Source organism: Nansenia antarctica (assembly GCF_963989245.1).
Source record: "Nansenia antarctica genome assembly, chromosome: 12".
Classification (NCBI taxonomy): domain Eukaryota; kingdom Metazoa; phylum Chordata; class Actinopteri; order Argentiniformes; family Microstomatidae; genus Nansenia; species Nansenia antarctica.
Genome location: NC_137682.1, coordinates 1,117,488 through 1,129,392, shown reverse-complemented (window position 1 = coordinate 1,129,392; position 11,905 = coordinate 1,117,488). Strand labels below are relative to the sequence as shown.

Sequence of the window (11,905 nt, the reverse complement as noted above, 5' to 3'; positions counted from 1 at the left end):
TAATCTTGCTCTGAGATCGCCGGAACGCACACTAGGTGCAACGTCATAAAGGGACCACGTAATTTGATTGGACAAGAGGCATTCCATGAGTGGTGATCAGATTTCCAGAGCGTATTTACGAACGCAGCCTCGGTTATCTCCGTTTTGAAATCATCGCTGGTAGCATTGCGCCGCTCTTAAATTCCCATTGACATCATCGTGTCAAGTAATGTATAAATAAATGTGCTGAATTGATATGCCCTTTTGTGTTTTCATGCAGGGATGTTCAAAGTATTTTACTTTCAACCAGGTATCTGATTCTGATCACCTGTAGTCACTTACTTCATCATAGGAACTAGTTAACCCAATTCTTGTTGCACTGAAGCAGGTGGTTGATTGACTGTGTCCCCTTGTCTAAATGTAAGGGGTATGGTTTGTGGACGGTGGTGGGGGGGGCGTGCGGGGGATAACCCTTATTTTCAAATCCCAATGTTGACGTATGTTCCAGTGTTAACCCAAACCCTAACATGACGGGTCGAGCCAGAGCCAGACCGAGGGGTCGTGCACGCGGTCAAGAGACTGGGCCACCAGGGGCGCTGTCGGTGAGTTCATTAAGAATCCTTATACACATCAATTACCAACATATTGTAGGAATTAATTCTGCCCACAGGATTTCGCCGTTACGCATGGCTGTACCAACATGGCTGTATGAATTGAGGCTACTGTAGGGTCTTGATGGTCAAATCTTATGTAAATGTATAAATTTAAATGTGTGATGTGAGAACCCCTGATCTTGGAGAGAGCAACAGCAAGACACAATAATTTGGGCAAGGGTGATCACAAAATGTCAGAGGTTTTCCGGTATGAAGATTTTTATAAATTGTGTAGTGTATCCTCGATATAAATATAATAGGATGAGAATGGATCGGGCTAAATAATCCTATGATGGCATCTCTGCCAGAAGACAACAAATGTAATGCTGAATTTATAAGGTCACTATTGTATTCTGTCACTGTAATAGTTTTTAGGCATATCATTAATTCAGTTCTGACTGTATTTGAATGCTCTTGCACTGCTAATTGAGTGGTTAAGATTACTTCACTTACCTTTATGAGTTTTCACAGTAATTTTGTGGAGTGTTGTTGATATGAAACATGAGTTATTATAGGAACTGGTAAGGGCTTTCAATAAAGTATTTTTGATTACATTTTAATGTTTTTTCTTAAAGGCTCCCCCTCAGGAGGAAGCACGGCCAGTTCACTCCACTTCTGAGGGTCAACTTGTGGGTCGTGGAAGACAGAAAATTGCCCCGGGACTTGTGTCCTCAGAAGGTGCTGTGTTCTATGGTCATTTAAAGTAGCTAATGCATATTAGGGGTGCAACGGTTCTCTGTTTATATTGAACTGTATGGTTCGCCATCCACGGTTCAATATGCACCAGTGAATTTTCAGTGTATGATGCGTTCCATTGAGTTGGAGGTCGAGTTTGTCTGGAACGCAGTTGCTTCTGTAACTTGTTCAAATGTTTGTTCATGGCGAGTGGATTTGAGAGTTGAGGGAACGAAAACAGTGAACAGAAACGTTACTGCAAGCATTGATTAATCATGTCTTTCTGCGCATATGGTCTACCTGTCAAGCCTTTAATCGGACTGGTAGTGCACTTTTACTTTTAATTCTTCCTCTCCTATACCAGTAGTCAAGCCTAACATTTTACATTTGAAATGTGTTCAATCAATGTGTTTAATGTGAAATGAGAGTGAGTGAAACTGCATTATTTCTCTGCCCTTTGTTTCCACAGATCTTCTTAAGATATCTTCAGGCTTTCAGCAGGTGAAGATCGGAGAGAGGGGTGGACGCCGTGGTGATTTCCATGATGTAGGAATCAACACCAGGCAGGCCATGGAGCATGTCAAGGAATCCAAGACTGGTGTGTTAGCCAGCCATTACATGGTCACAATTATAGTGTCGTTTTAGAATAATGAACAACATGATAAATCCATGTATGAAATCCTCATTAAACCCATTGCAGAAGAATGTCATTGTTCTGTTTTCTGTAATATAATGCTGTCATCTGTGATATGTCTTCAGGGTCCTCTGGCTCTCCTATTCAACTGAAAGCCAACTTCTTCCGCATCCTTTCCCGCCCTCAGTGGGTGCTTTACCAGTACCATGTGGACTACAAGCCCCCCATAGAGTCCCGCCGCCTGCGTTCTGCCCTCTTGTATCATCATAACGAGACGCTAGGCTCAGCCCGCACCTTTGATGGAGCCCTCCTCTTCCTGCCTCACAGACTTGAGAACCGGGTACAGTACACGAGAGGGTTCGGTTCTTCTGATGGCTCCATCACTCGGATTTGTGATAGACTAAGATCATAATTTACCAAACGGCATGTAAGAACTTGTCAAAGTAGTTAACTGTTAATTGTTGGAGCAAGAGTGAAAAACATACTAACTACAGTATGATCTAAAGCTGATGGATCAGCTCCCACATGCTGTTTTGAGAAGCATGTTGTAATTGTAATTCATTGAGAAACCTTGACACAGAGCTTCCATTGTATTTTGTAGGAAACTGTACTTCAGTCTCGGACCAACCATGGAGAGGATGTCCAGATCACGATCACTCTGACCAATGAGCTGCCACCCACCTCTCCAGTGTGCCTGCAGTTCTACAACATCATCTTCAGAAGGTCAGAGCACCCAGTGAAAGGTTATGGTTGTGTTGACCTATAATAAGACACAAACTCACGTTTCTTTGCTCGGCTGCCCTCGGACAGGCGGTTCAGGACCATGTTCGCAAGGACAAACAGACTGAAGCTCAGCTTCTACCCCAGGGCCATTCAGGCCCTGAACACAGCAAAGACCTAGGTTCTAGGCCCTGGACAATCTAGACAATTTGATGGCAGCTACTAGATTGAAATCAAGTGCAATACTGAAACACAACTGTGAACATTTCAAACCTGCAAACTGCGACACTTTAAATGAATGTGCAATAACACTATGTGCAATATGACAACCCTCGGGTACATAAGGTTCAGAGATAGGAAATGTTAGAATAGGTATAGCATAGCATAGAGTACAGCACAGTGTTTTAATTTGTATAGTATAGTATAGTGGATAGTGTACATAGCCTTTATTTATGTAAACCAGCTCTTTTCCCTTCTTGTTTTTAGTTTTTTTCCTAGCACCAGGGGAGCCCCCCCTCCCAAATGTCGTTGTTTGGTACCTGTACTATATCAATGACAATAAAGACCATTCATTCATTCATTCATTCTCTGTCGGTCTCTATTCCGTCATTGTCTGTAAAAATGTTTTTCTCTGTTTGTTCTAGGGTGCTGCGGATACTAAACATGCAACAAATTGGACGCCATTACTACGACCCAAATGAACCACTCAATATCCCACAGCACAGGTCTGTGCCTTACCTGTCTCGGCAGTGGTTTTACCCATAAAGACAAAAGAGACAGAATAAAGATGTTGTTGTGTCCTTCATTGTGTGGCATGTTGTATGCATGTGCTCTTCAGACTGACCATCTGGCCTGGCTTCACCACCACCATCCTGCAGTATGAGTCGGGCATCATGCTAAGTATGGATGTGAGCCACAAGGTTCTGCGCAGTGAAACAGTGCTCGCTTTCATGGGCAATCTCAAGCAGCAGTGTGGGGACCAGCGCTTCATGGAGGCCTGCACCAAGGAGCTGGTGGGCCAAATTGTCCTCACCAAGTAAGACCCACCACTAGATGAACGCAGAGATACAACTGTTGTTTCTCTACGGTAACGCTTTACAGTAATGCAGAGTAGGTACTAAGCACTAAGCTCTACTTAGATTTGTGCATATTCATATTTATTTATTTTTTAAAAACTAAATGTTTATTCAACCTTATAATAACCACTTTTACATTGTTGCAAAGAAACATTCACATTTATAACAACCAACTGTCTATGGGAATTTTTTCTCTCAGGTACAATAACAAGACCTACAGGATTGATGATATCGCATGGGACCACACTCCTACTAACACATTCAAGAGAGGGGACTCTGACATCTCCTTCAAAGAATACTACAAAACTGTAGGTGTTGTCTCATAAACTTAAACTATCAGACCATATCACTGACCATGTGTCACAGTAACCACTGAACTCATTATGATTTAACACTTTCATTCAGCAATATAGTCTGGACATCACCGACAACCGGCAGGCCCTTCTGGTAAGCCATGTGAAGAAGATGGGCCCTTCTGGGGGGCCGCCCCCTGGCCCAGCCATGCTCATCCCTGAGTTCTGCTACCTTACAGGTACCACTGACTTGACACTAGAGAAACCTCACAAACACTACTTATGGACAGTATTTATTTTAGTATTATATACACTGCTACTTTATTTTTTATTTTTTATAGGCCTGACGGACAAGATGCGCAGTGACTTCAACATCATGAAGGACCTGGCCACCCACACCAGACTGAACCCAGAGCAGAGGGAGCAGCGTCTCAATCGCTTTGTCAATAACATCCACAAGTACGTCACACTCTATATGGTTTGACTATGAGCAGCCTTGCACTGATGTAATGTTGACTCTACACCCCAGCTTTAAGTGGTTACAATATTGATATCACAACGTTGATTGCAAAACTGACCACCTTGCAGGAACCCTGAGGCTGAGGCTGAAATTAATACCTGGGGGCTCAACTTTGACAACAAACTCCTGAACCTCACAGGCAGAGTCCTCCCTACTGAGAGGATTATCCAAGGATCCAGATCGGTATTGTATACATCAGAAATGATGTCCCCAGTGTGGCTTATTACAGTACTTGTTACCTGCAGTTTGAAGCTCTTGCTAAACATTTCTGTTTTACTGCAACATGTACTGATCTAGCTCCAAACAAGAATGTTTGCTGGTCATGTATTTGCATGTATATGCCTGTCATAATCTGTGATTGCAACAAACTAAAAAAACTTTTTTTTTCTTTTTCTTTTGTCTCCCAGTACGACTACAACGCTTTGGCAGCAGACTGGTCCAAAGAAATGAGGGGGATCCCCCTGATCAGCAGCCGGCCACTGGACAACTGGATCATGTTCTTTACCCACCGCAACGCTGACGTAGCCCACGCCCTCCTGGACGGCTTAAATAAGGTGTCCCCACCCATGGGCATCCGCATGCAGAGGCCTGTTATGTGAGTTCTCACTCTGGGTTGGAGGAGACTGGAAGGAGGCACACACACACACACACACACACACAGTGCTATAGCACCACCTAGTGGCAGGGAGCAACATATGATACCTAAGTTGATTACAACGGTGAGTCCAGCTGTGAATGGGCACAGCTAGAATTAAGGTTCCAAGCTTGAGTTAATGAGCACTTTAAGCTGCAGTATTGTACCACAGGTGTTTTACAAAGCCTTGAGTATTCTTTGCCAATCATACTTGGGTGTTATCTGAAAATGAACATGGTATCATCAGTGGAAGTCCCATTGGTTAGATGTCCCAGTGCTTTGACAGTTTTGGTCTGTGTACAGGGTGGAGTACGAGGACCGCCAGGAGTCTCTGCTCAGGGCTCTGCAGCACAACGTTACAGAGACCACCCAGATGGTTAGTCTCTGAGCATAACATGTCTAGCAATCGTCTTAATCTGTGTCCAGGTAACCACCTCTAGGTGTTGAATGAGGACTAAAGCATGTGTGTTACCTCCTCAGGTGGTGGTGATCCTCCCCAGCAACAGGAAGGATAAGTATGACAGTGTGAAGAAGTACCTGTGTGTGGACTGTCCCACCCCCAGCCAGTGTGTGTTGGCTCGCACCCTTTCCCGCCAACAGGTCGTCATGACTGTGGCCACCAAGATTGCCCTGCAGATGAACTGCAAGATGGGAGGAGAGCTCTGGAGTGTGGAGATCCCAGTAAGTCGCACAGTGAATTGAAATAAACCCAAAGTCACAAATGTTGTTGGGGCCCAGTATATAAAAAAACGGCTGTGCACATACAGACCAATGCTCATGATAAGTTTAAAGTGGAATTTTATTATTTGTTGTCGAATCCCAGCTCGCCAGACCCGGATATGGCCGGGGCACACACAGGGAGCGGCATATTGAGCGGCCGCTCCCGAGGGCGGTATAGGAATATTTCCGGACAAGGATCCGTCGCGCGACAGCGCCCCCGGGGTGCCGGAATAACGGTGCTGGGCTCGAGGAGCCAGTCAGCTAGTCTGCCTGGCGATCTCCTCTGGGACTGCCGGCCACGGGGTCGTGCGGCGGATCCTACGCAATAGGCAGGGGATAATTGGATGCTAGGTTGGGTTCAATTGGATACCAAATTGGGTGAAAAAGGGGATAAAATCTGAAAAACAAATTTCAAAAAAAAAAAACGGTGAAGATATACAGTATATATATAAACGGTCAAGATATCTCGCTTTGAATGCCGTCATCAGTCCTGATGTTCCAAATTGCTCAAGATTCCCGATTCCAGATTATATTAACTCTGGGGCTTTTTTAGGAAGTAAACATAGACTTTGAGTTTTGATAGCTATGATACGTTTTGAAATGATGATAGTTTGAGACGGTATGCATTATGGATTGACCAGAAATACACATGAACATGAATTTTGGATAAACTTTCCCTTTTTAATGTGGATAACATTTATCTGACTGAATACCTCTCATGGGTGCAGGTACAATTTCTACAGCGTGTTCTATTTCTACAACCACACATTTCACACCTATGTGATCTCCATCCACAATCTTATGTTCCACCCCATGTATCTCAATAGAAGCATGTGCTAAACCAAACTTTGTAAGGTGTAACTTCACCTGCCTCTGTTTCACAGCTCCAGCAGCTGATGATCGTGGGCATTGACTGCTACCACGACATAGCTGCAGGGAACAGGTCCATTGGAGCTCTGGTGGCCAGTCTCAACAAGGGCATGTCCAGGTATGTGGATGAGCATGGAGAAGCATGGCCTTGGGTTATGAATGTGCTCTTTACCACCAATGTTGGTAGCCAGTACCAACTGATTCCTCTTGTTTTCCAGGTGGTTCTCCAAGTGTGTGGTTCAGAGCCGTGGTCAGGAGATCATGGATGGCTTGAAAGTGGCTCTGCAAGGCAAGTTCAATGAAACAACAAAGCATTTCAAATAAGATACCATATCAAAATTGACCACTGACTGCCACATTGTAACAATGTCTTCCAAGTCTTCTTTTCAACATAATCCCTCAGAGAAGCATGAGAATGATCCCTAGTATCCTAAGTACAGGCTCTCTTTCCCAGGTGCACTGAAGGCCTGGCTGAAGCACAACCAGTGCCTGCCCTCACGCATCATTATCTACAGAGACGGAGTGGGGGACGGGATGCTGCAGAGTGTGGTCAACTACGAAGTGCCACAGATCCTGGACTCAATCAGCACCATGGGAAAGGACTACACGTAAGAGGACCTTAAGGACCTACACCTTAATTGAGGATTTCTAACATACTTTAACATACTCTAACATTTTTCATGTCTTTCTACCAACATATTTTAGTACGAGATGGCAATTAGAGCGTATTAAGGCCGACATATCTTCAGTGTTTCCTCTAGGATTTTTCACATTAGTGGCGGAGTGGTAAAAAAAAAAAAATTGCACGCACATGAAACGCGCACTGGCGCTCAAAACAAAGACGTAATTTCACCAAAAACTAAAGGGTGGCAACATAAAAAAATAAAAAAAAACGGTGATTTTTATATAGAAGGTGATCAAATACCAAGATATCCTACAGCTGCAGCAGAACATGCGGAACGCGCATACAGCACTGAACATATACATGTGACTGACAGATACGCCCAAGACACACACACACACACACAGAGAAAGATCATCAGCTCATCGAATATGAAGTACACAGGGAACCGGGAACGCGCATACAGCACTGAACAACATCCGTAGAATATAAACTTGCGACTTACAGTCACAATGAAAGATCAGCTCATCAATACAAAGTATTGCAAGCCTACATGAGAGTACACGCACAAAACCGTCTAAAGTTACTCATTAACTGTTTACACAAGTAAAATCACAGTGTGACAGTCAGATGGAGCATTCGGTAAACAACCAACAGCAAGGTAATGCTATCAGCTGAGTTAAAGAAAACCAACTTTTACCTTTGATGACACCGACATGAGCCCTGCTTACCCGTACCTCTGCCGTTCTGTTCGTGGTGATTTTAGAGGCTATAGATAATTGTTGCCCCGCGCATATTGCCCTGTAATTAGACCATGCGACCACACCTTGTGTCTCTTATTGTCCAAATGTTCCCTGAATTTTAGATGCATGTTTTTCCAGCATCCGTTGTCAATAAAGATTCGACTCCCCTTCTTTTCCCCTGCCAATACTGTGTCGTTTATGACATTTACCAACGTTTATGCTATAGTTCGATGCTAGCGTTAGGTGCGAGGCTGCTCGGTTAACCCATTTGCAGGAACATTATTTGTTTCACAAAATAGCCTGATTTAGTTGACCATGAACATCAGAGACTACATTACGAATGTTCATTTAAAATACTTGTATACTGAGCACTGGTATAAGCACATGAACCAGAGAACAGCAGTAAATGCAATAACCCACAGTCGTCGCTGATGTTGCATTTTCGATTAGGATACGGGATTAAAGGGACCGGCGACGGGCGAAGGGAGAGGAGAGGGATTTCCTGAAATCCGCTAAATTCTGACCAATCACAAAATTGCTTTGCAAGCGCGTTGCCGACGAGGTTAATTGCAACATCGGAACGAAATCGGAACGAAATGTAGGTCTGAAAGCGGCCTAAATCTAGCTTAAATCTGCTTTTTCTTTTTCTATTCTCCGATCATAATTCCTCGCTGCCTTTCTCGTTGCGCAGCCTGAATCAATTAGTGGCGGAGAAAATGTATTTGTGGCGGCCCGCCACGAATCAATGCATATAGAGGAAACACTGTGTCTTAATAACCAGGGTTCCCTTTAACACATTCAATCACCAATCATTCTGATCGTATTTTCTCTCTTCCCCTCCTAGACCCAAACTCACAGTGGTGGTTGTGAAGAAGCGGATCAGTTCCAGGTTCTTTGCCCAAGTTGGCGGCAAGATGGCCAACCCACCCCCTGGAACAGTCATCGACACTGAGGTCACCCGCCCAGAATGGTATCGATTCAATACGCAATTCAGAAAATATGTTGTTTTTCCAGAGATGTGCTATGTCTGCTTTATCCAGTCTTAAAACGGTGGCTACAGTTGCAATTTCCCATTTTCAGGTACGACTTCTTCATTGTCAGCCAAGCTGTTAGACAGGGAAGCGTCTCCCCAACCCACTACAATGTGGTGTATGACAGCAGTGGACTGAAGCCTGACCACATGCAGAAACTGACCTACAAACTCTGCCACATGTACTTCAACTGGCAGGTATGCTGGGTTGTCTTTCCAGTAGTAGTTTTAAAGGGGAGGTTTACCCGAACTTTCATTATTTCGTGTGCAGCTGCATCATAGCTATCAAAACGTGTGAGGTCTGTTGTGACGGGGAGAGAGGGGGGGATCTTGGGAGTTTGGAACATCAGGGCATTCAAAGCGAGATATATTTACTCAGAGATTGTTTTATAACATGATTCTTTGTGTGTGGATATGTCTACTTTAGAGTAATGAAAACAACAAATGCACAAAATTACAGGGTAAAAGTCTGCTTAAACTATTCTCTTGGTCAGTAATTCAAATGCAGGCATGAACAGGGTGTAGTTCACATTGAAACACATCTTAAACCTACTGATACGTATCCATATTGGTTATGAAATCAAACATACTGTATTTACATATGGTTTTCCCATTTCAGGCATGCAAGTTGTTTTTTGATGCATAAATTGTCGTTGATTTTGTCTCCCCCAATTATTTCAGGGGATCATCCGAGTGCCTGCACCCTGTCAGTATGCCCACAAGCTTGCTTTCCTGGTGGGACAGAGCATCCACAGAGAGCCCAACATGAAGCTGGATGACTTCCTCTACTACCTGTGAGAGGGGAGCAGCTACTACATTGGGTAGAGCGGACATTTGTTATTCATAGCAGAGTTCTAGATCCTAGAGTATGGAGATGAGGACTCGTCGTATGTGTGGCTGAGGTTTGGAGTGTTTGACTGGTTGTTGCTTTAGTTAACAATGTTATGACTCAAGAATCCAATGGGTTTTATTTGTTAGACTATGTTTCATGTTGATGTTGGTGGGTCCATGTTTAAAAACTGTGGAATTTAGAACCATGTCTGTTCTTCCCTTTCAATTTCTATGTTCTTACGTGTGTGTGTGTGTGTGTGTGTGTGTGTGTGTGTGTGTGTGTGTGTGTGTGTGTACGTGCACGCAGCAGGGCTTACTGATGTGCATCTCTACTGCAGGCTGCTCTATACTTCACCAGAGAGACTGTTATTAACTATGAAGTGTTGATGCTTAAGCAGAATAATGCCAAGCCTGATTGGTTTCTCTGTCCCCCTGTCCCCCTCTGCATCTGTGCATTCAGGTGACCTAACACTAGCCTGTGATTGGCTCTCCCCCATTTGGCCATGCCCCATCCTGTAATAAACTGTAACGATAAAAACAAGGTGGTAACCATAATAATATTTAAAATTGTAAAAGAACAAAAACATTAGACTGTAAGAAATTAAATTAGATTGCCATCTTCGATGCCGTCCCATGTGTCAAAACGTGTGTGGAGCTATTGCATGTCCTTATTTGGGCGAAAAGAGAGAGGGCAGAGGGCCTCTGGGAACAAATTTGTGTTTTCAATTGTCCAGAAACCAATCAGGAATTTAGGAGGTATTTGAGGACTACAATAAAAAGGGTAACAGTTTGTGAAGATTGTGTCCTTGTTTATTTTTCGTTTGTTGTTGAATGAGAGAGTGAAAAGACTCGGGAGGCAAATGAGGTTGGTTTGAAGGAGGTGGAGAGAAAAATAATGTAATACTTTACTTATTAGTGCCCCTACAGTCATTGTGGTGGTGACCTCATATATGCAGGGGGGCAAACTTGTCACATTTCTGCTAAATTAGCAGTTTTTACTTCAAAATAGGTCATCCACGTGAATCGTGTAGATTTGCAAAAAATATATTTGGTGGGGGGGGGGGGGGGGGTCTACGTCTCATCCAAGTCACATGATGACTATTCTTCTAACTAATCTTCCTGTCTGCTAAACTCCGCTGCTGTTGAAATAACTTTTAGCTTCATGCAGCTAGGTACAATTCTAGACAGTGTGGTGGACACAGTCACAGTAAACAACCTGCTTTCAACATAATTATGTGGGTGTTAAGGTTAGGACCGCCGGTGAGACCACCATCAGTGCTAGCGCTATCCATCTACCACCGCTAGTGCTCAAAAAGTGTCACCTTTTTGGGCCATCACCAGTTTGCACCCCTGAGCTACCTGAAGAGCACTTTGGAGTGAACTTGCCTGCCCTCTCTGCCTGCACTGCCCTGCCCTGCCTGCCCTCTCTACCTGCCTGCACTGCCCTGCCCTGCCTGCCCTCTCTACCTGCCTGCCCTGCTTGCTGACCCTCCTGATCTGCCTGCTTCACTATAGAAGCTCTGCCCCTATTCCCCGGAATCAATAAATACACCCAGCTTTGGGTTTTACTCTCCATCTGCCTCTTGTGTTCTGCACTAGTCTATCTAGTTTTTTCCATCCACTCTTGTTCTTGTGCCCGTTCCTCGCTTCTGTCTTGTCTGGGACTTTAAGCTGTTTGCTTCATAATTAATTAATTAATTATAATTTTTAATTGTAATTTAATGTAATTGTTATTTAATTAATTAATGCTTCATAGCAGTCCCACACCACATCCACTCTGTCAACACTTTCCAAGTAAGGTGCAACAACTGAAATACCTACATTCATAGCCTAATAGACAATTCTGGACTTAGAGAACTATAGTAAATAAATTATTATATGAAATATATTATGAAAATGGAATAT

General features: G+C 43.7%; 1 protein-coding gene across 1 annotated transcript; it reads left to right on the top strand.

Annotated features, from left to right (window-relative positions):
• Positions 1–506: 506 nt before the first annotated feature.
• Positions 507–9,967, top strand: LOC308168202 (piwi-like protein 1; the record flags this gene model as incomplete). The annotated part of the gene is made up of 20 exons (XM_080542704.1): positions 507–581; positions 1,208–1,310; positions 1,777–1,905; positions 2,067–2,281; positions 2,543–2,664; positions 3,306–3,386; positions 3,500–3,697; positions 3,937–4,045; positions 4,143–4,269; positions 4,372–4,489; positions 4,619–4,733; positions 4,958–5,145; positions 5,488–5,560; positions 5,665–5,865; positions 6,789–6,892; positions 6,993–7,063; positions 7,229–7,382; positions 8,984–9,109; positions 9,220–9,367; positions 9,851–9,967. 20 exons carry the CDS (start codon positions 507–509, stop codon positions 9,965–9,967), a joined length of 2,574 nt encoding a protein of 857 aa, XP_080398830.1.
• Positions 9,968–11,905: the final 1,938 nt, after the last annotated feature.